The sequence below is a fragment of the Erythrolamprus reginae genome, chromosome 1 (assembly GCF_031021105.1).
Source record: "Erythrolamprus reginae isolate rEryReg1 chromosome 1, rEryReg1.hap1, whole genome shotgun sequence".
Taxonomy (NCBI): Eukaryota; Metazoa; Chordata; class Lepidosauria; order Squamata; family Dipsadidae; genus Erythrolamprus; species Erythrolamprus reginae.
In genome coordinates, this window is record NC_091950.1 from 56,360,945 (window position 1) to 56,387,449 (window position 26,505).

At 40.6% G+C, this 26,505-nt stretch overlaps 1 protein-coding gene and 1 long non-coding RNA gene across 3 annotated transcripts in view; one reads left to right on the plus strand and one right to left on the minus strand.

Moving 5' to 3' along the window:
* Positions 1-235: 235 nt before the first annotated feature.
* Positions 236-9,498, minus strand: LOC139168088 (uncharacterized). Its single transcript, XR_011559230.1, has 4 exons — positions 8,941-9,498; positions 5,052-5,180; positions 2,640-2,842; positions 236-1,389 (listed from the first exon to the last, which is right to left on the minus strand). It is a non-coding gene; the product is annotated as an uncharacterized lncRNA (long non-coding RNA).
* Positions 8,485-26,505, plus strand: part of PRIMA1 (proline rich membrane anchor 1) — a 76,578-nt gene continuing 58,557 nt past the window's right edge. Inside the window, exons 1-2 of one of the 2 annotated variants that reach the window (XM_070753419.1) lie at positions 8,485-9,553; positions 10,085-10,220. In XM_070753419.1, the coding sequence (XP_070609520.1) occupies positions 10,128-10,220 (93 nt within the window). In that variant the 5' untranslated portion in view covers positions 8,485-9,553; positions 10,085-10,127. The remainder of the gene's footprint in view (positions 9,554-10,084; positions 10,221-26,505) is intronic. The other variant, XM_070753428.1, reaches the window with a different exon arrangement.

The window sequence follows — 26,505 nt, forward strand, 5'->3', positions numbered from 1 at the left end:
TTGTTCTATATATTAATTTTCAATTCATTTTATTTGAAATTATGTTAAATACTGTTTCATATAGAACTCGCAATTATTCTTTTACAGTGGTACCTCGAGATACGAGTTTAATTCGTTCCGGACCTGGGCTCTTAAGTCGAGCAGCTCTTATCTCGAACGACTTTTCCCCATAGGAATTAATGTAAATAATTTTAATTGGTTCCAGCCCTCAAAAAACTCACAAAGTTAGTCTAAATTATGCAGAAAGACATGTTTTTAATGAAGAAATGTACATGTACATATAAATGAATAATGAAGTTTCTTTCACTTAACTTGTAAACTTTCTTAAACTTTTAAATTTACATATGTTCAACTTCTCTGCCACCCAATCCTGTAGGACAGAGGTCCCCAACCCTTTTTGCACCAGGGACCGGCTTTAAGCGATCAAGAGAGGAATGGGTGAATGAATGGACGGAGGGTGGGAAGGAAGGAAGGAAGGAAAGAGGGAAGGGACAGGAACAGAGGAAGGAAGCAAGGAAACTTATGAAAGGGGAGAGTAAGAGAGGAATGAGTGAAGGGAGGGAGGGAGGGAAGAAGGTGGGAAGGAGAAAGAAAAGAAGAAATAGAGGAAGGGAAGGTAAAAGAGAGAAAGAAAAAGAGCAAGAAAGAAAGCTGCAAGCACCCCCCCGAGCCCCCCAGGCCGGCTGCAACCTTTTAAAACACGCGCGCCGCTTCGCAGCTGTCTCCTGAAGCCGAACGCGGAAGTTAGCGTTTGGCTTCAGGAGACAGCTCCTTGGCGCTTGTATCTCGAATTTGGGCTTGTAAGTAGAACAAAAATATCTCTCCCCTCCCAGCTCTTATCTCGAGTTGCTCTTAAGTAGAGCAGCTCTTATGTCGGGGTTCCACTGTATTTTTATTTATTTCACTTTCTTCCATGTTTTTCCAAAATCCACTTTTACACCACTAAAAGTTGTACACTCTCATCAACCTTGTATCGTTCACTACATCTCTCAATCTTTCATCACACATAATCAAATCAATCAAATATATAGATGTATGCTTAACTCATGGATTTGAAGTAGATTTTTAAAAAGCAGATGATCACCAAAGAATTTGAATTCTCATTAATTCTTGTTGTTTCAAATATCACTTTTTCTTTACCCTCCCTTGTTATTTCCACCATCCATTCATTATTGCCTAATAGAGTCACTCTCCTCATCATATTCATTAATAATATACTACATAATTTCATCACTGCCACCCAAACACATACCAAAATCAAACCTGGTACTAATAAACAAATTTACACCAGTATAGATGGTCGGAGTGGAAAATCTAAAAGTCAGTGTAAACATCAGGTACCATGGGCTGATCTGGAGAGCAGTGTTCTATGTATTATCTGTTGTGGCTCTGGAACAAAAGAACAAATAAACAATTATTCTAATTCTTTAAGTACAACATTGATGAATCCAATTTTTGTTAATTTAGTAAAATAAGTGTCTGATGGAATAAATTCCATTATCTTATAATTCCATTATCTTATAAATTCCATTATTATATTCTACTTTACCAGCTTACATATATTTCATAAGATAGGCCCTATCTATCAATATCTGATAGAATTTGCAAACACATATTTCATAATTTACTGCAATCCAGATCCACTGGGATAGTAATATAATTTCAATTCAGATAGAAGGTGCCATGTTAAAGAAAGCTGATTTAAATTATCAACTTTATAAATTCCTTCTGGATTTAGCCTGCTATAGTTCTGGGAAGCCAAAGCAATCTCATATCGATGTTAATTTGAGATTATTTAACTGATGCTGTGTTCTTATTTATTTATTTTATTTATTTATTGGATTTGTATGCCGCCCCTCTCCGTAGACTCGGGGCGGCTAACAACAATGATAAAAACAACATGTAACAATCCAATCCAATACTAAAATAACTAAAAAAAAACCTTATTATAAAAACCAAACATACATACAGACATACCATGCGTAAATTGTAAAGGCCTAGGGGGAAAGAATATCTCAGTTCTCCCATGCCTGATGGCAGAGGTGGGTTTTAAGAAGCTTACGAAAGGCGAGGAGGGTGGGGGCAATTCTAATCTCTGGGGGGAGTTGGTTCCATAGGGCCGGGGCCGCCACAGAGAAGGCTCTTCCCCTGGGTCCCGCCAAACGACATTGTTTAGTTGACGGGACCCGGAGAAGGCCCACTTTGTGGGACCTAACTGGTCACTGGGATTCGTGCAGCAGAAGGCGGTCCCTGAGATAGTCTGGTCCGGTGCCATGAAGGGCTTTATAGGTCATAACCAACACTTTGAATTGTGACCGGAAACTGATCGGCAACCAATGCAGACTGCGGAGCGTTGGTGTAACATGGGTATATTTGGGGAAGCCCATGACTGCTCTCGCAGCTGCATTCTTCACGATCTGAAGTTTCCGAACACTTTTCAAAGGTAGCCCCATGTAGAGAGCATTGCAGTAGTCGAGCCTCGAGGTGATGAGGTTCTTACACGGATTGTAAAGATCAAATCCCATTAATATACTGGGACTTATTTTTGAGTCCATATGCTTAATGGATGCAGAACAAATAACATAAAACTGTGACTCATTATTTGTTGGTATATATACCATGAAATAAATGTTACTTACATAATCTTAGTTCCCATTCTCACAAGGCAATTGTCTTTGCTCATTACTCTGCTGGCTAAAAATTCAGTTTGTTTTCATTTTCTCCAATTGCTTTGCTTCTATGTTCCTAATGAGTATGACTGTGGTAATACTTGAAGAACAGAAGAGTTCTATTTGCTTTCTTGGAAGGTCTGTTAAAGGCTCCCAGTGTTTTCATTACAGAACTGCAGTAGAGATGAAGATCACAAAAGTATCTTTTCAGAATACGAAAAAAAAGGGAACAAGAGAAAAACTTTGGCAACTACTCCACAGATCACATCCAAAGTTTCAGCAACTGCCAATCTAGGTTGTGCCCAGTATCTATATACAGTGGTACCTCGAGATACGAGTTTAATTCATTCCGGACCTGCGCTCTTAAGTCGAGCAGCTCTTATCTCGAACGACTTTTCCCCATAGGAATTAATGTAAATAATTTTAATTGGTTCCAGCCCTCAAAAAACTCACAAAGTTAGTCTAAATTATGCAAAAAGACATTGCAAGAATAAATGTAACTTTACTTATTAATAAGATGATAAGCTGAGAGCTTTCCTTCCCTTCCTCTTTTTACCCAAAACAATCAACATGGCAAACTTTTATTTTTATTCATTAAACTGTAGTTATTTATTCAACTTCACTGCCACCCAATCCTGTAGAGGGAGGAAAGAAGGGAGGAAGGAAAAGGAAAGCAAGAAATGGAGGGAGGAAAGGAAGGAAGGAAAGAAAGGAAGGAAGGAAGAAAGAAAGGAAGAAAGAAAGGGTGAAGGGACAGGAACAGAGGAAGGAAGCAAGGAAACTTATGAAAGGGGAGAGTAACTTCACTGCCACCCAATCCTGTAGAGGGAGGAAAGAAGGGAGGAAGGAAAAGGAAAGCAAGAAATAGAGGAAGGGAAGGTAAAAGAGAGAAAGAAAAAGAGCAAGAAAGAAAGCAAGCAAGAGAGAAAGAAAGAAAATGAAAGAGAAATAAAAATAGAGAGGGAGAATTAAAGAAATGGAAGGAGGGAAGGAAGGAGAGAAAGCAAGAGAAAGAAAGAAAGCAAGAGAAAGAAAGAAAGAAAGAGAAAGAAAGAAAGAAAGAGAAAGAAAGAAAAAAGAATGAAAGAGCAAGAGAGCAAGAGAGAAAAAGAAAGAGAGAGAGAAAGAAAGAAAGAAAGAAAGAAAGAAAGGCAACTTCAAAGAAAGGCTCACTGAGCATCTCTCACTCTCTCTCTCTTTCTATCCCTCTCTTTCTCTCCCCCCTCTCCCCCCCTTTCCCTCTCTCTTTCTCTCTCTCCCTCTCTCTTTCTCTCCCCCCTCTCCCCCCTTTCCCTCTCCCCCCCCAGGCCGGCAGCGATGTTTTAAAACAGCCGCGCCGTTTGCGAGCTAACTCCTGAGGTGCGGAAGTTCGCCTTTGGCGTTTGGGCCACTCGGAATGTGAAATTCAAAACAGCGTTCAGATCCCCCCACCCCCAGCAGAAGCCAAGGACCCCCAGAGTGGGGCGGCAGGGGAGGCGACCGCCTCTCCACTCACCAAGTGCCGGGATACGAGCCGAGAAGAGCCGGGCTGGCTTACTTTCCTTCCTTCCCGTGCTGATGCAGAGCCACTCGAACAAAGCGTCACGCCCCCCTGACGCTTTTGGCGGCAAAAGAGCCCAGCGTCGCTTCGGAAGCCGCCGAAAGCATCAGAGGGGCGCGACGCTTTGTTCGAGTGGCTCTGCATCAGCGCGGGAAGGAAGGAAAGTAAGCCAGCCCGGCTCTTCTCGGCTCGTATCGCGGAGAGGGGCGGCATACAAATCCAAGTAATAAATAAAATAAAATTAAAAAATGTCTCTCCTCTCCCAGCTCTTATCTCGAGTAGCTCTTAAGTCGAGCAGCTCTTATGTCGGGGTTCCACTGTACAGCTATTCTTGTTTTGTTGTGTCCAGTAACTTTACATGGTTTTTACTTCTTTTGATACAGAAAGTTCTGCCATCTGAAATGTGTAATTCTTATTAGGGTACCATTGGCTCTCTCATGCTGTAGGTCTTGGCAGCTGAGTGAACTATTTTCTGGCTGAGCCAGTTGACAGCAAAGCCAGGTTAATCTGCTGCTGAAGTAGAGTAAGCAAAGAGCTCACTGCTCCAAGGTCCCTTCTCCTCAAATTCACTTGATCTGATAAGCAGTTTGTCCCAACTCAAGCAGTCAGATAACAATATGCTTCCCACAATTAACTGTCTAAAGCTACTCTTTTATTCTGATGTCAAGGAAAGCCTTCTTTTTCCACCCAAGGAATCATTATCCCCTTGACTATCCTTAGGGAGAAGAATGAAGGACCTGGTGCACAGTGAGTGAGTTGTTCTTTAGACAGCTGAGCCAGGATTTACTACATTTTATCAATCCTAGAAGAGAGGTACTGATGTGCATATAGTTTACACTTACCCAGAACAGACCATCTCATCCTTGGATGTCCCAGAGTTCTGCCTGTGATTGGTTTCTGGGCTGCAGTACGAAACTTGCATGTTGGCTGCAGAGAAGGTGGAATGTATGGTCCAAAGCTTGTGAAAGGAACTGGTGGGGAAAATTAAATTATGTTATGGGAAAAACAGTTTGTCATTAAAAGTTGTGCTTTTGAAATTATTTCCACAAAGTGTTAATTCATTTCCTCAAGATAAAGTTCTGAGATGTTCGATCTTTTTAGATGTTGTAATGAGATAATGAAGGAACAGTAAGCTCTGGGGTTGATTTGTGATCAATGTGGGGTCTGCAATGATTTCACCTTCCTGTATTTCCATCAAAAATGAAATATTTTCCAGTAGAGGCATATGTGACAAAATTAAAAGATTTTCAACCTTTATGCAACTTGCTTTGTGCTCCAGAGGAAAGAAATATTTCTGTTTCAGCCAGTGCGGGCTCAATTCTCTCCCCTAAAAGTATGTGGGAATCTGCTGCATGCTGCCCCTATATTTAAGAATTAATTCAAGGATGGTCAAGCTGTAATCCTCCTTACTCACAACCCTCCAGTTCAGTAGGTATTTTAGTAAATATTTAACAATTGGTTCAATTGGCATGGTTGTTGGCACACTTGCTACAGAATAATTGATTGGGGTACAGGTGTGGTATGTTAGCTCCACTTTCAGTCACACAAAACTCCCCAAAATTTAACAAGTGGCTCTCACAAGCTGGTACAAGTTGAGCTGGAAATATCACTGCTCCTATCTCCTCATGATTGGTTTGCCTTAATTGTGAACCAGTAGTATAAGTGGGTTGAAAACTGTGTAATGACAGCCTCTGGTTTAAATGTACCAATCCTCATCCATGGTGTATGAAAAGCAGTAAATTTCTATAATTCTCAGCCAAGCAGCTACTTCACAATCTTTAAGCAATCTCTTTCTAAAGTAAGCATTTAACAGAAATGAGGACAGCTGCAAAAGACGGTGGGGAGTGGTGGAAAGAATTGGGGCACTTAGAAGCATCCTCCTTAATTTAAGTAAGGAGATGGAGCATTTAGCATGATTAAGGACACCAGTCATAGTAATGTTACATTTATTAATTGGTTAAAAAAAGCCCATCCATTGAATAGAACAGGACTGATGTTGAAGGATAAAGAATATTGGGGAAATGGAGGAAGATAGAGCTGTCCATGAGAGCTTCTGTCCCCACCTGTCATGGAAGATATTAGGGCATTGTGTTGCCAGGGCTGGAAGACAAGAGACCTGCCAATGTTTTCCTTCTGGCAGTATAAATGTCTTGAGTCATCTGCAGCTGAGAATCAGACATTTTAGCCATTTGACTGCATAAGCTTTCTCCATTTACGGCAGTATGATGATGAGCCCCACTTCTAGTTACTTCATGGCCCTGCCATTACTGTAGTTTGATAAGAACAGATTAACAGAGTTGGAGGGACCTTGCAGGACATCCAGTCCAACCTCCTACCCAAGCAGGAGAACCTTCATCTGCCTCTACCTAAGATCGAACTCACAACCTCCTGAATGTGAGGCAGGAGCTCTACCTCTAGGCCACAGCAGCTGGGTAAGAGGATTGATGTGGTTTGCCATTAGCTTCTCCTTGAATTTTTTAAATTTTCCTGGCTAACCTACAGGGTCAATCTCCTGTTAGACTGCTACCCAAACTAGCTGCCCAATCCAGCCAAATCTCCACCTGTTGAAGCAGTCTTCCTTTATGTGTATATATTATATTATTAATATTATTTCTAATGTCTATTCTAGGCAATTTAAAGTAGCAAGAGTCAAATAGTCAAAATGAGATAATAAGAAATTATTACTGGAATATTTTCTCAAAAATCTTGGCTCAAAAGAAAGTCTGCCTTCTTTCCAGAAAGGGAAAAGCTTGGATGATGAGAACAGTTTAGAGAAATTGTATTTCATAGCCTGTCTATGCCATCTTTCTTTGTTGCTCCTCCTTCTCTATAAAACCACAGATGACATTTCTTTGGTCTCACTGTCCCAAATGTATCTCTCTCTCTCCCTATCAAAACTGACTACTGCAGTAAACAGTAGTGTGATGGCCAAAAAAAAAAAAAAATACAAGGCAAAAAAACCCACATTACTCCAATAGCTAAAACAACCTCTAGACCAAGTGCAGTATACCATCACAGGAAGATGGCAATTAAGTAAATTTTAGGGATATGCTAGCATTTGACTATTGTTTTATTTTTTATTTTATTTATTTGTCAAACATGTATAGGATAGTAGTAGTTTGTATAAATGTAAGTAAAAAGTAATGATAAAGGAGAGCAGTAGGACAGGGATGGTAAGCACATTGGTGCGTTTATGCACACCCCTTACAGACCTCTTAGAAAAGGGGGGGAGGTTAGAATGCAGACAATCAAAGGTTAAAGTTTTGGGGGTTTGGGGAAGATTGTTTATTCACTTTTAGAAGCTCTTTGCTATGGAGGGGAGGGGGGAAACAGTGATAGGATGCCAAAAATTTTACTGCCATACTATGGGTTTGGCTTATTTTGTGGTTGTGGCTTGATGGCCATATGACCGGGTAGGATGGCTTGCCAGCCATATGACCGGGGTGGCTTAAAGGCCATATGACTGGATGGGAGTGGCTTACCAACCAAGATAAGTTTTCAAATATGTGCTTGGACTCTTTCAGTTGATTAAGTCACATTATTTGAATAACCACAAAAAGGACAAATGATAGATATTACTATATTATTGTTTTGAAGAGCACAGTAACATTTTAAGATTTTATACTGAACCTACACGGTTCAGTATGATAACAGATTAGGCAAGTAGCTCAATTTTCTTTAATTGCTGTACAAATTCAGTTCTAGATAATGATTAAAGCATCTATGGGTAAAAACATACTATTTAATTATTTCCTATATTAAAAGTAAGGTACTAGAGAAGGACAAGAAAAAACTAATAACTAATAAGTATTCAATTAATAGTGCATAAACTTACTACCCCCACTGCGTGCCCCTTCCTCCCCGGGGGCAGCAGCCCATTACTGGGGGGAAACCTATTTCAACTTTGGAAGAGCCATAACTAACTAATAGTTTTCACCACAGTTGGCTTGGTTTAGGACGGGTAGGCAAAGTTGGTTCTTCTATGACTTGTGAACTTCAACTCCCAGAATTCCTGAGCCAATCATGCTAGCCCAGGGATTCTGGGAGTTGAAGTCCACGTGTCACAGAAGAGCCAACTTTGCCTACCCCTGGTTTAAGGATAAAGAGAGCGGCTTGAAGCCCAAGACCAAATTCCAAATCCTGGAAGTTAAAACGTCCCTCAATACCGAGCCCACCAAGACGACGCACCCTTCAGGCGCAGCTTTTCCTTCGAGAGCGCCCCCTAGCCTCCGGCTCTAGCAACTACCATTTGACCCTCCCCCCAGCAGCATGCAAGGAAGGAAAGCGGGCGCGCAGGTCACGTGCCTGGAGAACTCTCCGAGAAGCAGCCCGGAGCGAAGGCGGTTTAGTGCTGAGTTCAAAACACGCGCCCGAAGTCGAAAGCAACACACGCTCGGGCCAAATTCCAAAACGGACTTGCTCGCTAGCAATGAAAAATCACTGCAGGAACGGCAGCGCACCAAGATACACGGGAGCGATTACGTTCGCAAGGCAGGGGAGACGGGAAACCCTCCGGCTTAGCTCGCAAGCCTCTTCCCGCTCTTCCCCCGCGTGTGCGAGGGCCTCTGCTCCTCTCCAGACGGAGGGCGGTGGGTGTCCTCCTCTTCAGTCCACCCCACGAGCTCCTGCTCTCCGGCCGCCGCTTCCAGGCGTTCCCCGAAATGATGGACAGCTGAGGATCCGAGGGCGGCGAGCTCTGCTACTAGAGCGGAGCAAAACAACCCTACTTACTTAGGCGGGGAAAGAGATCCGGAGCGCTTCTTCACTCTTGGCGGGTGGGAGAGGAGTTGATTTTTTTTTTTTAACCAGGCGCCTCTCCCGCCGCCCCCCTCTCCCATTTCTCTGTAGTGATTGCAAAGAGAAGAGGGGCGGGAACCCCCGAGCAAAGCAGCGGATCCAGAGCCGTGGGGACTGGGATCTCGCGTGTCGCCCGGCCTCCCGGGGCAGGGAGCTCGTCCGGTTGAGCCTTCGGATTCCTTCAGCTTTTCCGCCTCCCCCTCCCTCGCCGTTCGAAGCACGTAGGAGAAGACCGGCTTTCCCTCAGTATCGCAGCCACGCGTTTCGCGGAAGGGGGGGACCCTCTTTTCCGAGGGGGGGAGGAAAAACAAGAGCCCCCCCTCAACTCCTCCTCCGCGAGCGGACTGTTCTCGGCGCTTGGTGGTGGTGGAGCCAGCAAAAAGGGGGAACTTCGTGAGGGAAAAAAAGATCGGCTTTCTTCGCAAAACTTTGTTTTCAAAGCTGCCCTCCGCCGGTCGCGGTTTCTGCTCCTCGTTGTAAAAAAAAAAAAAAGGAAGCGCAGCTACGGCATCCTCCGGGCGAGACGCGGCCCGTTCCGCCCTCCAGGGTAAGCGGGGTTTCTAAAATATCCTTTTTTTATTCATTTAAAGACAGTTTCAACAGCCGCCGCCGCCGCCGCAGGAGAAACAGAAAATGGGGGTTCCCGCCTCGGCTGAATAGCTTGACGTTTCCTCCCTCTGCACCACCAACTCTCTTTCCGATTCTTTGAGGATTTCTTAAACCGAGGCGGGGTGGAAGGAAGCGCCAGTTAGAGCTGTACATACTTTTTTATTTATAATAATGCACCGCTTGGGAGAGGTGAAACCTGCCTGCCTAATGGGAAGTTACATTTCAAATCAAGGCTTTGCCATCGCGGAATATGTTTATCCTGTTTCTTTTTATGTTTTCTCCTCCCCAAACCTAGGAAGTTAAGAGAACTGCTTTGACCAATACTTTATATGGAAAAACAGGCTACTTAACTCCCTCTTCCACTGACCTCATCAATTTGAACTTGCTGGAGTGGGAGGAAACTGGCAGAGGGACCATGTGGGAATGGGGGGTCACTAAAGCACTGTTGTTGTCTGATTTTTTCCTCCAGATACGCAGATTGTGAGAAAGAGCTTTCATTTCCTCTGGTCGTGATGCTAATCCGAAAAGTCTTGCTCTTCCTTCAGTGCTACTGGCCTTCTTTGCTGCTTCACTGGATGCTCCATCCTATGTGGGGCTTCATTCAGGTAATGGAAGAACTGGGGTTTCCCTCCCACTCCCCTTGGCCAGGGTGCATTTCTCAGGCTTAGTCATTGACTGAGTTCCTACGCCATCCTCGACTTCTGCAGAAAAGTACTTCACAAACTGCTTAATGAAATTACTTTGGCGACAAAATATCGGAATGGTTTCAGAAATAAGGTGCAAAAGTGTCTGTTGATAGTAAATTCAGTTATTTCCAGGGTAGAGAGAAGAGCTGTTATATGATTTTAGCAATGTTGTTGTACTTTCTGTCCACGCATCCCTTGCTTTCAATTCTTTTAAAAAATTGCACCATATCACATATCTTTGCACAGCTAATAGTGTGGAGTGGAAGCTGGTTGACAGATCTTGATCAGGCTGTTAATTTTTAGAAGTGCCACAAGTTTCATATTTGTCAGTACAACTGAATGTGGTTATTACTTTAAAAGTCATAGGTTTTGAAGATAAAAGAAAACTTTCTCAAAATCATTGCTGATTGGGTTAAGAATATTTGAAGTGCTTGGTACTTTTGTTACTTCTCAAGTGATTCATTCCACATATCTTCTATTGCTGCACTTAAGGCTTTGTGACTTAATATGTCAGAGAAAGTAGGATTTTGAATACCAGTTTTGATCCTTACAAATAAGCGTCTAAACCTACTGTAAGGAGGAGCAGATTTGCAACTATAGCAGCAAGCTTGGATGATGTGACTGAGCACAGATGAGGAGAGTATCCTGAAACTACTTTCACATATTTCTGTTCTGGCATTTGCACCCCTCCCCTTCCAGTAAAGCTGTTGTTTGGACTATGGTGTTGACAGTGGAGGCACCGGAAATCAATCTAGTATGTGTCTTTGGCAGTGAAGATAGTTGTACTTGTTCCTTGGTGTCTTAAATTGCTCTTCTATTTGCTGCTTTGCACTTGAATGGTGAAGACCGATGTTAAAGCTTCAGGTTTACCACAGTCATATGCAATTTGGTTTTGTTGATTATAATAATCCATTTTGTTTTCATGTAGAAATCAATGAGAAATGCATATTTACACCCTATTTTTGAACAGCAGTTCAAGAGAACATGTGCAGTGATCCCTCCTCCTATTGATTCCCACCACAGCAGCACTATGAGATAGGTTGAGTTGAGAAAAGGCACCTGACCCAAAGATGTCTAATGAATTTCTCTGGCTGAGGTTGGTTGCACCCTGGGTCTTCCTCTTCCTAATCTAAACACTAAACTGGCTCTCTTTTAGGCTTAAGGGAATTTGGCTTGATTTAATGGAAAAGTAATTAGTAGTATGAATCCTAATTAGATTTATTCAGATGTAATTGTCATTGAGCCCAGTGACACTGTAAACTAAATATGATTAGGCTTGCTGCCTATGTGGTGTTAAAGTACCAACTGCGATTCTAGGCACACTTGTCTGAAAATCAGATGAACTGGATTAGATTTATTTGCAAATAAAATTTCAAAGGATTGTATAAAGATATAAAGAGAAGGGAAGAGGGCTCAAGAAGGATGGAAATAAGATAATCAGACCTAAAACTGCCATCAGAAAAGATTTTCTAATACTTCAGTTGATGTTTGGAGTGAAGTGGAGAAGTTGTTTTTTGTGTCAGGGAAGTGTTTCTGAATAGAGTTTTAAATCTGGAAAATGTTTGGGTTGATTCAGTTATATTTTATTTGACCTAGAAAGTTCTAAATATTTTAAAGTTTACAATGTTCAAAAGGAGACTATGGTTAGAAACATAACCTTTGGAATAAATTATATGAACCCCCTATCTAATTGTTTTAGAATTTATTCTTTATTAATTGATCTGTATGGCAAATGGCAAAATACTTAATAATTGAACTAAGATAAATTAGATGCTGTATGTGGGTAATGTTACTTAGGGAAGCTCCCATAACTGTATCACATATTTTTACACTCCAACATGCGCTTTTCAAATAAATATGTATAAATACTTATAAAACCACTTCTGGCATTCTTCCATTGATTTTAGGCTTTGTATATATAATTCAATTCTAATATATGTTGCATGAATCTATACATAGATAGTATTATATTGCCTTTATTTATGAACAATGCCTGTACATTTTATTTTAATTCTATTCCTGGATGCCCTTCACACTTTATGATAAATATTCATTGTTAATGCAATAAAAATATGGAGGATTATCTCAAATTTTCTAAACAAAATCCAAACCTCTAAACTATAGCATTGGTTGCCTCACTGAAAGGATGCAAGTTACAATATACAAGGGATCTAAGTCTTCCCCAGCATATTTAAATGCTCAGTGCTCAGTGCCTACAAAATTCAGTTTGTTCATTTGGAGCAGCACTTGATTGTGTTGACAGGAAGACGTCTTTCTAAGACTCATGACAATAGTGGCAGTGTGTACACAAAACAAAGTTTTCCAAGTAGCCTAATTTTATTAGCATTTTGGCACAAGATCTGATGCAACTATGAATTGAACACAGACTGAGTCAGCTTTGTCAGCTTTCTGGTTTCAGTTTGCCATGCAGTTTGACCTTGATATTTATATGTGGTGATGACTAGTGATCTTTATAAATACATATAGGGATAACGGTAAAGGCTTCAGTTATGCTGACAGTGTTTAATTCTTAATAACATCAGCAATAGTAAAGTAGCTAGCTGTTCAGAAATGAATCTGTTAGTAAGTAGGATACCAATAATCTATTTCAGGCAGCAGCAGTGTAGCTCGATTAATTGGAGTTGATTCTTTGCTTATAATCTGGCTTGATCTTGATGGGGTCACTGATACCTTGAGTACTTACAGGACATAGAAAACTTAAGTTTTAACGTGGCACACTATAGGTGTTAATATTGAAATTATTTGGTTTAACTTTCTCTCTGTTGGTCTTTAGATCTATCAGTTGTCCAACTGCTAAATAAGATCCTCACTTTGCTGCCTGTGATGCTTTAGAATATGGGTGGCTAAATTAGCTTATACTGTATAATTGAAAACTGGGCATGTTTACAAGGCAGATATAATTATAAAAAATAACTGCTTTTTTAAACCAACTACCCTTCAATCAATCATTAAAACTTACATAAGCTACTGTTATATAAGCTTTGTAGGTTATACTCATTATACAAAACAATAATATATTGAATTAGGTAGGAAAATCAAAGTATTTTAAAGTACACAATATGGGACAGTAACTGTTTTTATTTGCTTTTGTGCTTCTCCAAGTGCACACAGAGATGTATATTTTTTCTTGTTATCAAGAAAACTATGGTGAAATGTCTGTATCAACAGGAGACAAACTCAGCTGACATGAGGAGCCTTTAGTGCTATGCAAAAGTATTAATGGCATAACTTTAATGGGAATGCATACAGTATTTGGGCTTGCCTTCATATTATGCCTGGAAGAAAAGTACTGTATTTGCATTAGATTTGTGAAATGTTGTGATTTTATCAGCATAAGCATTTTTTTGGTTCATGTTGGATACCAAAATAAAATTAACCACCATACAATGTGAATTTGTGAACTAGATTCCTGTAAAATATAAATGACAGATTATCCCTGAGGTGCATGTACATATACATACAGGGATTATCCCACCAGAGGTGTGTGTGTGTGTGTGTGTATGTATCTATGTATCTACCTATCTCCTATCTATCTATCTATCTATCTATCTATCTATCTATCTATCTATCTATCTATCTATCTATCCATCCATCCATCCATCCATCCATACATACATACATACATACATACATACATACATACATACATACATACATACCATATTTTTGCTGATAATGAAAAGGAAGGGAGACTAGTATAGTCTGTTTCAAGCTATTTTGCTCTCATCAACTAGCCAGAGACGGAAAAACACATACACGTGGATGGGTGTGCAACATATTTTTTCTGATAATGAAATATATATGTACACTGCCCCCCCAAAATAAAGGAACACTGAAACAACACAATATAACGCCAAGTAAATCAAACTTCTCTGAAATCAAACTGTCCACTTAGGAAGCAACACTGATTGATAATCAATTTCACACGTTGTTGTGCACATTCAACTTTGTACAGAACAAAGTATTCAATGAGAATATTTCATTCATTCAGATCTAGGATGTGGTATTCGAGTGTTCCTTTTATTTTTTTTTGAGCAGTATAACATACACACACACACATACATGCCATACATACATGCCATACATACATACATACATACATACATACACACTACCTATGTATGTGTGTGTGTGTATGTATGTATGCATGTGTGTATATATATGTGGTATGTCCAGCTGACAAGATCATAACAAGCTCAAAATAGATCTATACTACTCTCCTCCTTTTCACTTATCAGCAAAAATATGTTACACACACACCCCACACACCATGGTACTATATGTATTATCTTTCAGATCAATGCTATACAGAATTGTGCGATATTCTTGATGTTCCACTTGAATAGGATACACTTTGATTAAAAAGGGGGTCAAGGACTGAATGCTGGTGGCAGGCCAAAGTTTCTAACTCCACATAATTTATTTCCCAGATGCTATTTGTGGCCCTAACAGCTTGCTGTAAGCTTTCTTTGGTGAATCTCCAAAAGATTTCTGTTCCCTTTTGCTGAATGCTAGGAGCCACCATGCTTTATAAAATCGAAAATATTGATATATTTTAAAATGTAACTGAGCATGTGTTGCTTCTCCTTCCATTGTTTGCTGTTCTTTATTGCTGCTCTTTTATGCAAACTTCATAATCAAGAACATATTTGTTATTTGGCAAAATTAAAAACATTAGAAATATTAAACACTTTAAAATGTGATAGTGACAAATGTGGTATTTTCCGTTCATTCATATCAGTTGAAAATTCATTTAAGATTACCAGCAGGGAAAGTCTGCAGTATATAATTTCTGTTATAGATACAATAATATGAAAAGAACAACAGGGGGCAGAGAATGAGTTTCATGCTTAATTTTTAGGTAAAATGCAGCTCCATTTCCTTCAGCTTTTAAAAAGGCATAACAGAGAATTTGAATCAGCACTAGGTTTGATGAGATCTTGGACATGATTTATTTATTTATTTATTTTATTTTATTTGTCAAACAAGTATAGTATAGTACATATTAACATAACATAACATAAGTAGATCGTAGTAATAGAAAGGATAATAAGATAATAAGTCTGTGGAGAGGGGTTGCATACAAATCTAATAAATAATAATAATAATAATAATAATAATAATAATTTTAAAAAAAAGACAGTAGGACACGGACATTAGGCACATAAGTGCACTTATGCACGGTCCTTACAGACCTCTTAGAAAAGGGGAGAGCTCAACTGTAGATAATGTAAGGTTGAAGATTTTGGGGTTGGGGGAAGCAACAACAGAGTCAGGTAATGAGTTCCAGGCAGTGACCACTCTATTGTTGAAATCGTATTTTCTGCAGTCAAGTTTGGAGCGATTTACATTCAGTTTATATCTATTACATGCTGTTGTGTTGTTGTTGTTAAAGGTGAAGTAGTCACTGACAGGGAGTACATTATGATGTATGATTTTATGAACAACAGTTAAATCAGTTCGGAGACGACGTAGTTGTAAATTTTCTAGATTTAGTATTTGAAGTCTGGAGGAGTAAGGTAATTTGTTACGTGAGGAGGAGTGAAGGACTCTTCTTGTGAAGTATTTCTGGACTCCTTCGATTGTATTAATATCTGATATGCAGTGTGGATTCCACACAGGTGAGATATTTTCTAGAATAGGTCTGACGAATGTTTTGTATGCTCTGGTTAATAAATCAGTGTTTCTAGAGAAGAAGCTACGTAAGATTAGGTTTACAATTCTTAATGCTTTTTTGGCAATGCTTTGGTAGACTCTTCCAATGTTACATGGCAAAACCAAACAGTGGAGATAGAAATTAACAGTGATAAGCAGTCATGTAATGAATGATGGTGAAGATGGCTGATGGAAGATGATATTCCATAATTCAAGTTTGCTTACATTCTGTGGGGCTATTACCATTTCAATTTTATAGATGACTGAATTGGATTCAATACTTCTCAGTGTAGGCATATTCCTAGAAAAATGGACTACAATAAGTATCAGTTATGGAGACTAGGAGTAATGATTCAAAAGTGCAAAGGCAGCAGTTCATCTTCCCTACCCAGCATTAAACTATATCATAAATTTACACAGATGAATTTGGATCATATACTGGGCCTGTTCTATTGCAGAGATGCTGAAAGCACTCACTTCCATTTTAAAAAAACAATTCCTTGTTACTTTGAAATCCATTGAGCTTCTCAAATTTCCCTTTTTTCCTTCTTTCATGTAGTCACAAGAAGTACAGAAGAAATGTTCCTTTTTATTTATAATAACCATAATAACCAAACTCCAGACTGTCTTTTCTGGCCAAATTTATCTCTTGTGTCACATATTTGGCTAGTCAGGAAGGGCTGCAAGTGTCCCTACCTTTTATGATATGAAGAGATGGTGTCCAAGACTGGGATGTGCTTTTTGATACTTTGGAGAATAGCTTCACTCCCTCTTTCTTTGTGGCAAACCCTGAGATATTGGAACACTGCTAACGTGTCTCCACTAGTCCTTCTTTTCATTAAACAAGACATACCGAGTTCCTGCAACCGTTCTTCATATGTTTTAGCCTGCAGTCCCCTAATCATCTTTGTTGCTCTTCTTTGCATTCTTTCTAGAGTCTCCATATCTTTTTTACATCGTGGCGACCAAAACTGAATGCAGTAATCCAAGTGTGGCCTTACCAAGGCATTATAAAGTGGTATTAACACTTTGTGCGATCTTGATTCTATCCCTCTGTTAATGCAGCCTAGAACTGTGTTGGCTTATTTTGATAGCTGCTGCACACTGTTGACTCATAAATGGTTGTCCACTAGTATTCCAAGATCCCTCTCACAGTTACTACTTTTGAGCAAGGTACCACATATACCGTACCTGTACATTTTGTTTTTCTTGTCTAAATGTAGATATTGAAGAGTACTGGGCCTAAAACAGAGCCTTGGGGGTACGCCACTGCATACTTCAGTCCATGTAGATGCAGTTCCATTGAGGACTATATATTGAGTGTGGTTGGTCAGCCAGTTATGAATCCATCTGGTGGTGATGCTGTCTAACCCATATTTTTCTATTTTTTTCTAGTGGTAGATCATGGTCTACTTTATCAAAAGCCTTACTGAAGTCCAAGTAAATTATATTGATAGCATTCCACTGGTCCACTAATTTTGTCACTTTGTCAAATAATGCAATAAGATTAGTCTGGCATGATCTATTTTTGACAAACCCATGTTGGCTTTTGGTTATTACTTTGTTTGCTTTTAGGTGTTCAGTGATTCGTTGCTTGATTATATTTTCCAGAATCTTTCTTGGTATTGAGACTTATAGGTCTGTAGTTTCCTTGATCTATTTTTCCCCTTTTTGAGAGAATGTCTCTATAAAAAATTCAGATGTTATAAATCTTCAAAAAGAAAAATGTGAACATGAGATAGTGTAACCTTGCTTTTATACTTAATTATATGAATATTAGTTAAATGAGTGCTTCTATCCAAGGATCATTTTCCTTTCTGGATATTATCTTTTTATTATCATCATCGTCATCATCTTATTTCTCTTCAGCTTGTTGTTTGTTGGGATATTGCTCAACAAAATGGAAACCTGGCAGCAAATTTTCAGGCTTAAGAATTCTTCTTTCTGGAAAAAATATGATTTATGCTATTTGGGAGGGAGGTTAAAATGGAAATAGAAATACATTCCCTCTCCAAATCATTCTAACCTTAAAATACCATTTGGGCAATTCCCAACCATAGTAAGCTTTATTTACAATGCCTTTTTACTACTACATCATTTTTGATGGTTACTGAAATCAACAATACACTACCACATGTTGTCAACTACCCATTATAAATGAAAGCATGCTATTAATTGGTTAAGTCATTACTTGGGATTTGACATCCAAAAACATAGAGGATATTTGCCATTGAGGAAGTGTGTGAGTGAATGTGTGTGTGTGTGTGTAGTGGGTGGTGTAGCACAGTGGTCCACAAAGTGGGTGGTACCGCCCTGTGGGGGACAGTGGGATGACTTAGGGGGACACTAAGAGGCAAGGGTGGTGGCAGGAGAGCACTAAGAGATGCAAGGGAGTGGCAGGTGGTTCGCCATACTGGTAAGGACAGCTGGCTGGCAATGGCTGGCAAATTGGTTTTGTCCCCACCTTCCCTGCCATCTATGTCTACCTAATCGCCCGCTCACTGCTTTTCTTGCCACACTTTCCCCAACACTCAGTGCTTCCGCCCACCCCCACCCCCAGCCTATATAACTTGTTCCCCTTTGCCACACGGACATTCGCTTCGCTGACGCATCGCCTCTCCAATGCTCCAGTAGCTGATCGTTCAACCTGCCCCATCCAGTCTCTGCTCTGCAGCTCGCCTGCCTGAAGCACTGCGCCCCTGATCTGCCTGCCAGGTAAGCCTGCAAAGTCATGGCCTACCTAGCTGCCCCTGCAACCCCCCACTATCCTAGCCTGCCTTTCCTACTCCATTCCATGTGGCCTGCAGCCTTCCATTAGGTCTTCATAGTATCCCTGTGACAAGCTTGCGTGTGGAAGGCAGGAAAGCATGTTGGCACAGTGCTGAAAAGGGGTAGCAGCCTACTCCCTTCCCCCCAGCCCTACCATGCTTAGCGGCCTTCCAAACAGCCTTCATGGTGGTCCCCCATGCCCGCTTGTCTCCCGAGGTCAGGATCCAGCCTGGCCCGGCCAGTGGGTGGGCAGGTGTCCCTTGGAAATGCAGATGCTGAGGCGGGCGGGCACATGTGCAGCAGCCATTTCTGCAAAGGCAGAGCCCCCCTCCCCCTTTGCAGGGCGATCCAAAGAAGGGAGGATGCTACTACAGAAAAGGCCGTCTTCAACCAGCCTTCTGTTTTTGCATATCAGTCCAGCCAACCGGATGAGACAACCCACTCTGGCTGTTATCTCCTCCCACTAAGGAGAATGGTTTCATTATACGTATAAGGGTGATGTGGTGGTTGTGTGGTGCTGTGCGATATTATAAATCACTAGTAAAGAAAAGGCCAGTTTCCTGTAAGTTGGGTTCACCACTATATGACAGATTCAAACAAGTCAAAGTAATCTTTATTATTTTTATAACTATTCTGCTTTGAAGGCTATATTGAACATGTCTTTAAATGTGTCTTTGCATTTTAAATGCAAATTGTAGCTGCAGACTGAAGTAATTATTAGGATTGTAGCAGACAGAGAGAAAGAGTAACAATGAATTAGCTTAATCCTTCCTCACAAAAATGGCTCCTGGGGCCTGCTATTGCACTGAAAGAAAATCCTTTGTTGATATTGAAAGAGTTTTTTTCCTTTAGCAACTAAAGCAAGTCCTTTTCCTCAGGACTGTAGCAGCTGACATTTGTATCTTTTAAAAAGTACATATAAAATATCTTCACAACTACCTGTGTTTCCCCCCAAATAAGACTTTGTCTTATATTTTTTTGAACCTTGAAATAAGTGCTTGGCCTTATTGCCATGTACTCAAAAGCCCAATAGGGCTTATTATCAAAGGATAATAAAGGATGTCTTATTTAGGGGAAAACAGGTTAATTCAAACCAGGGGAGAGTTCCAAATTACCTCTGTCAGTTTGCTCCCTCCCGTGCCACGTGGGTATTCCTCAGTTCACATGCAGTAATAATTAATAATAATAATTAATAATAATTTATTAGATTTGTATGCCACCCCTCTCCAAAGACTCGGGGCGGCTCACAACAATAATAATAATGTTACAATGGAAACAAATCTAATATTAAAAAACAGCTAAAAAACCCATCATTTAAAAACCATGCAACACACCCATACCATACATAAAATGTAAAAGCCTGGGGGAGGTTTCTCAGTTCCCCCATACCTGGCGATACAGGTGGGTCTTAAGTAATTTGCGAAAGACAAGGAGGGTGGGGGCAGTTCTAATCTCTGGGGGGAGTTGATTCCAGAGGGCCGGGGCCACCACAGAGAAGGCTCTTCCCCTGGGGCCCGCCAAAACGACATTGTTTAGTTGACAGGACCCGGAGAAGGCCAACTCTGTGGGACCTTATCGGCTGCTGGGATTCGTGCGATAGAAGGCAGTTCCGGAGGTATTCTGGTCCGATGCCATGTAGGGCTTTAAAATTCATTACCAACACTTTGAATTGTGACCAGAAACTGATCGGCAGCCAGTGCAGGCCACGGAGTGTTGGAGAAACGTGGGCGAATCTGGGAAGCCCCACGATAGCTCTCGCGGCTGCATTCTGCACGATCTGAAGTTTCCGAATACTTTTCAAAGGTAGCCCCATGTAGAGAGCGTTGCAGCAGTCGAACCTTGAGGTGATGAGGGCATGAACGACTGTGAGCAATGACTCCCTGTCCAAATAGGGCCACAACTGGTGCAGCAGGCGAACCTGGGCAAACGCCCTCCTTGCCACAGCCGAAAGATGATGTTCCAATGTTAGGTGTGGATCGAGGAGGACGGCCAAGTTGCGAACCCTCTCTAAGTGGGTCAATAATTCCCCCCCCGGGTAATGGACAGACAGATGGAATTGTCCTTGGGAGGCAAAACCCACAGCCACTCCGTCTTATCAGGGTTGAGTTTGAGTCTGTTGACACCCATCCAGACCCCAACAGCCTCCAGGCACCAGCACATCACTTCCACTGCTTTTAATAATTAAAAAAAAACAAAAAAAAGATGGCGACCACATGTACAGTGCTTCTGCGCATGCTCAGAGGGGGGGAAAATATTTTTTTTAAAAAAATTAATGGTAGCACCCATGGACCGGCACCAATTGATCAGGTTCAGTGACATCATTGTGATGTCAACACTGGGTCGCTACCAGTTTGGGTGAACCAATCCGAACCGGGAGGAACCCAATCCTGGTTCAGACTGTGTACACAAGCAGAAAAAAGTGAGCCAGGAGTGAAGGAAAGTCTTATGGAGGCACTTGATTAAATACTGCTATTCTCTTTCCCTTAAGTTCAAATTAGTTTCATGGCACAATGTAATGCTAAAGCAAAAGAGTCTACATTTGGTGGAAGAAGTGTTGGGGGAATGAGAAAAGTCAAAGTGATTGCTGCAAAGGCTCAGTCATAGACGCCATCTTGACTTTTGTGACCCACATTCTGCATTGTTTCTTACTACTTGCACTCATCAGTTAATAAATAGTGGCTTCTTTTTAAAACATCTTAAAATATTTGTCCTTTCTACTATTAAATTTGTACTGATGAAGTGTAAGATATTTTTTTAACATGGTTTGTTTGTTTGTTTATGGTTCAAAGCACTATTTTAAAGACTATTTTTTACATGGCTCAAAACACTAATTTAGAGTTTTCATTGAGATAGCATTTACCACTTGATTTTCTCTGTCATTCTTTCAACTGGTTTGCACTGGAAACAGTACAATAACTAATACAGTAATACCTCGTCTTACGAACTTAATTGGTTCCAGGACAAGGTTCGTAAGGTGAAAAGTTCGTAAGATGAAACAATGTTTCCCATAGGAATCAATGGAAAAGCCAATAATGCGTGCAAGCCCTTTAGGAGAATCCAAAATATTAAGGCTTTAAAAAAAAAAGCGGTGGCCAGCCAAAGCTGAGGCAAACATAGTGGGGGGAGGGAGTCCCAACGAAGCAAGGTGAAAAGAGCCTCTCTTGAGCTCCATGAGTCCCTGCCTCCCGTTTTTGTCCCCCCGCCACTCTCCTCATCTCCCCCACACCTTTCTCCTCCCTTGAGCTCCATGAGTCTTTTCTTCCCGTTTTTTACCACCCCACTCTCCTCATCTCCCCCACACCTTTCTCCCCCCTTGAGCTCCTTGAGTCTTTTCTTCCCGTTTTTGTCCACCCCACTCTGCTCATCTCCCCCACACCTTTCTCCTCCCTTGAGCTCCATGAGTCTTTCCCCCCCGTTTTTGTCCACCCCACTCTCCTCATCTCCCCCACACCTTTCTCCTCCCTTGAGCTCCATGAGTCTTTTCTTCCCGTTTTTTACCACCCCACTCTCCTCATCTCCCCCACACCTTTCTCCCCCCTTGAGCTCCTTGAGTCTTTTCTTCCCGTTTTTGTCCACCCCACTCTGCTCATCTCCCCCACACCTTTCTCCTCCCTTGAGCTCCATGAGTCTTTCCCCCCCGTTTTTGTCCACCCCACTCTCCTCATCTCCCCCACACCTTTCTCCTCCCTTGAGCTCCATGAGTCTTTCCCCCCCATTTTTGTCCACCCCACTCTCCTCATCTCCCCCACACCTTTCTCCTCCCTTGAGCTCCATGAGTCTTTCCCCCCCGTTTTTGTCCACCCCACTCTCCTCATCTCCCCCACACCTTTCTCCTCCCTTGAGCTCCATGAGTCTTTCCCCCCCGTTTTTGTCCACCCCACTCTCCTCATCTCCCCCACACCTTTCTCCTCCCTTGAGCTCCATGAGTCTTTTCTTCCTGTTTTTGTCCCCCCTACTCTGCCCAGCAGAGTGCCCGTTTTTGCGATCCTGGGATTCCCCTCCTGGGATTTCCCTACAGCATTGCAAAAATGTGGAAGTCAGGAGGTGGGGTTTCCCATGGAGGGGAGCCTCAGGGGATCCCAGGATCGCAAAAACCTTCGCTTGGCTTGCAACGAAAGTCCGGAGGCGGGGCATCTCAGTGGCGGCGGCGGCAGGTTCGTAAGGTGAAAAAAGTTCGTGAGAAGAGGCAAAAAAATTCCGAACCCTGGGTTCGTATGTCGAAAAGTTTGTATGATGAGGGGTTCGTATCACAAGGTACCACTGTATAATTAATCCTGTTAATAATGATATGTTATAGAATTTTATCTAAAGGGGGATTGCAGAGTGCAGGAGTTTTATGAACAAGTTGAGAGAGATGCAGACATATTGGGTGTGCAGTCTCAGCTGGCTGATTTATTCTAATAGTGAGCAGAGGTGGCACAGTGGGTAGAGTGCAGTTCTGCAGGCGATCTGCAGGTCAGCAGTTCAAATCTCATCACTCAAGGTTGACTCAGTCTTCCATCCTTCTGAAGTGGGTAAAATGAAGTGGGTAAAATGAGGACAAGGATTGTGGGGGCAATATGCTGTCTCTGTTTTTAAAATGGTGGTATTGCTAACATGTTGTAAGCTGTCCTGAATCTAAGGAGAAGGGTGGCATTAAAAAAAAAAAACAAATAAATCAACAAATAAATAAATAAATAAAATATAGGATGAAATTGAGTATCTGCCAAGGGTTCACTTTAAAAAAAATGTCCCAAAGCCCCCTAGCTATTGTCATAACTGTTCCACATTAGCGGAAATTTGGCATCGCTCGCCAAACCAGCAGCAATGACCGGCGGTCCACACTCCTGAACCAGTCCTCCAGTTACAGCAGATTGCAAAAAAATCCCTCTGTGCATGCACAAAGGCTTCTGCACATGTGTAGAGGGTCATTTCAATTAGTCACACATGAGTGAACTGAGCGGGCACACAAAACATGCACTTTCATTGAGACGCGAACCAGTGACGAAGGTAAATAGTACACATCCCTGCTGTTCCAGTATAGGAGAATCCTCATAAACATCATAGTAACCCCTTTCGGACCCTCATAATTTATTAAAAGTCATAAGCACTCAGTATTGCACTTCACATCAACAGGTGGTTATGCCTTTTAATAAAATGTGTGAACAGGCTACCTGGCTCCTGGTTTTTGGCCTGATAGACTAAAAGGGTTAATTAGTCAGTGTCAAAGATGCTAGGACAAAATGGTAATTGTTGGGTAATGCAGACATCTCCCTCAGAATACCCCCCTAAATCTGTCAAGAAGTTACCATAATTTTGAAGGAGGTACCCACTTGGCTGTTCGCACCAAGGAACATGATTAAATACCCAGGAAAGTTTCATACCTGTTTCATTTAATTTAGGGGGAGGAAAGGATAGAGAAACCAACTTTGAAGGAGGAAGGCCATGTACAACACGGAGGGGAAGAAAGACAGTTGTGGATAAACATTCAAAATGGCCGACTTAATTTAGCAAAATGAAGGACAGGTTCTTTATATAAAACGTAATTAAATAGTGAATTTTGCTACCACCACATGGTTACTAGTTTTAAAAGGAGTTAGGTAAATTGATAAAATAAGGCTATGCACTGATATTCTAATAGTTACATATGGCACAAAGTAATATAAACTGTTTATTTTTTTTATTTTTCCCTCTTTATTGCATTTTTACATCTCAATAGATTATATTGTTTCTTTACAGTGATATTTTTAGAGTATTAATAAATAGTAGTAATAATAATAATAACAACAACAACAATAATGTTAAGATTTTGTTAGTTGAATAATTCAGAGTAGTGTTTTTAAAGCATAGTCCTGATTCTCCTGGGAGTCCAACAAGACCTCAGTGGTCTGCAAATTCAAATTATTTGCTAAATTGAAAAACAGTACAATATTAAAATCCCAACAAATGTTCATGAGAAGTGATAGTGGCAACCAAAGTGTTAATTTAAATTTTTAATATGAAAAAACAAATATAACCCAGCTAAACAAAAGCTTCTTAGGGATCCTCCAGAATATTTAAAAATGAGAAGGTCCTGAGAGAAAAAGTTTTAAGAAACATTGATTTAGAATATTAAATATAAACACAACATATTCTGTCAGTATTAATAAGTTTAGGTTATCACTAAAACAGCCATAAAACTATTCAACTTTTTATACAGGAAAATTTCTAAGATAATATTAAGAAAAACACTACTACATATTACTGTATAGCTAAATAATTGTTGAATAATAAAGATTTCAGTGTTGACTGTTGAATGCATATTAGAGTCTCTCTCTCTCTATCTGTATATATATATATATATGTATGTATATGTGTGTATGTGAATATATATATATATATAAATGGCCCTGGGTTGGGCCTAGAGGCAAAAAGGAACTATGACGTTCCTTCAATATACCAGGGTGATCCGACATAAAAAAACATATAGCCCCTCCCTGATACAGAGCTGAAAGGGATCAGATCTGGTGGCCTAGAGGTTAATTCTCTGCCTTACAAGGCAGAAGCTGCCGGATCAAATCCCAGTAAGGGTGTGGCTAGCTGATGAGGCCAGAACAAGGCTGGAATTGTGCCATCCTAGTCTCCCTTAATTTTAAAAATTCAGCAAAAAAACATGTGATATATACACACATATGTATATACACACACACACACATAGAGAGAGAGAGAGATAAATAAATAAAATAGAATAAATTTATTGAAGATTAAATACCAAATATTATTGAAGAAAAAGAAAAGGGGAAAATTTACTAGGTTTGTAAATTCTTCCCCGCTCTTTTTCTAAATACATCTGCTAACTTGGAGTACTGCGTTCAGTTTTGGTTGCCACGATGTAAAAAAAGATGCAGAGACTCTGGAAAGAGTGCAGAGAAGAGCAACAAAGATGATTATGGCACTGGAGGCTAAAATATGAAGAACTGGGTATGTCTAGTAGGGGAGACATGATAGCAGTGTTCCAATATCTCGGGGGCTGCCACAAAGGAGAGGGACTGAAGCTATTCTCCAAACCAACTCGGAGTTAGACAAGGAGCAATGGGTGGAAACTAATTAAAGAGAGAAGCCCCGAGTCTCCGGAGAGGGGCGGCATACAAATCCAATTAATTAATTAATTAATTAATCAAACAATTAATTAATTAATTTAGAACTAAGGATAAATTTCCTGGCAATTAGAACAATTAATCAATGGAACAACTTCCCTCCAGAAGTTGTGAATGCTCCAACACTGGAAATTTTGAATAACCATTTGTCTGAAGTTGTGTAGGGTTTCCTGCTAGGCAGGGGGGTTGGACTAGAAGATCTCCAAGGTCCCTTCCAACTCTCTTATTCCATTCTATTCTATTCACCATATTGTACCCAATATGTAAAGGTCAGTATGAGTATTTCATTTTCACTTTCATTTCAGCTTCATTTAAACAGAGTTTCTGAATGAATGTGGTATTGGCCTTGATGGATATTAGGTAGTTCCCAGTCAGTCAACAAAGTACGTTTATTTAAAATATTATAATTGAATAATCAAACTATATTGTCAGCAGTTGATAATTTGTTAAGCACAACTATGTGAATCACAATAAAGGAGTTCAGTCAGAACAAGTTTGCAGTGGAACAAGTTCAGTATTATTTCCTCTGGTAAGAAATGTCACCGAAACATCTAGGGAGCAAATTCTAATCAGTAAGTAAACACACAGTTATGGCTTCATGCAAAAGAATTCTTCCTTTAGCAGTAAGTTAAATGTATTCTGTT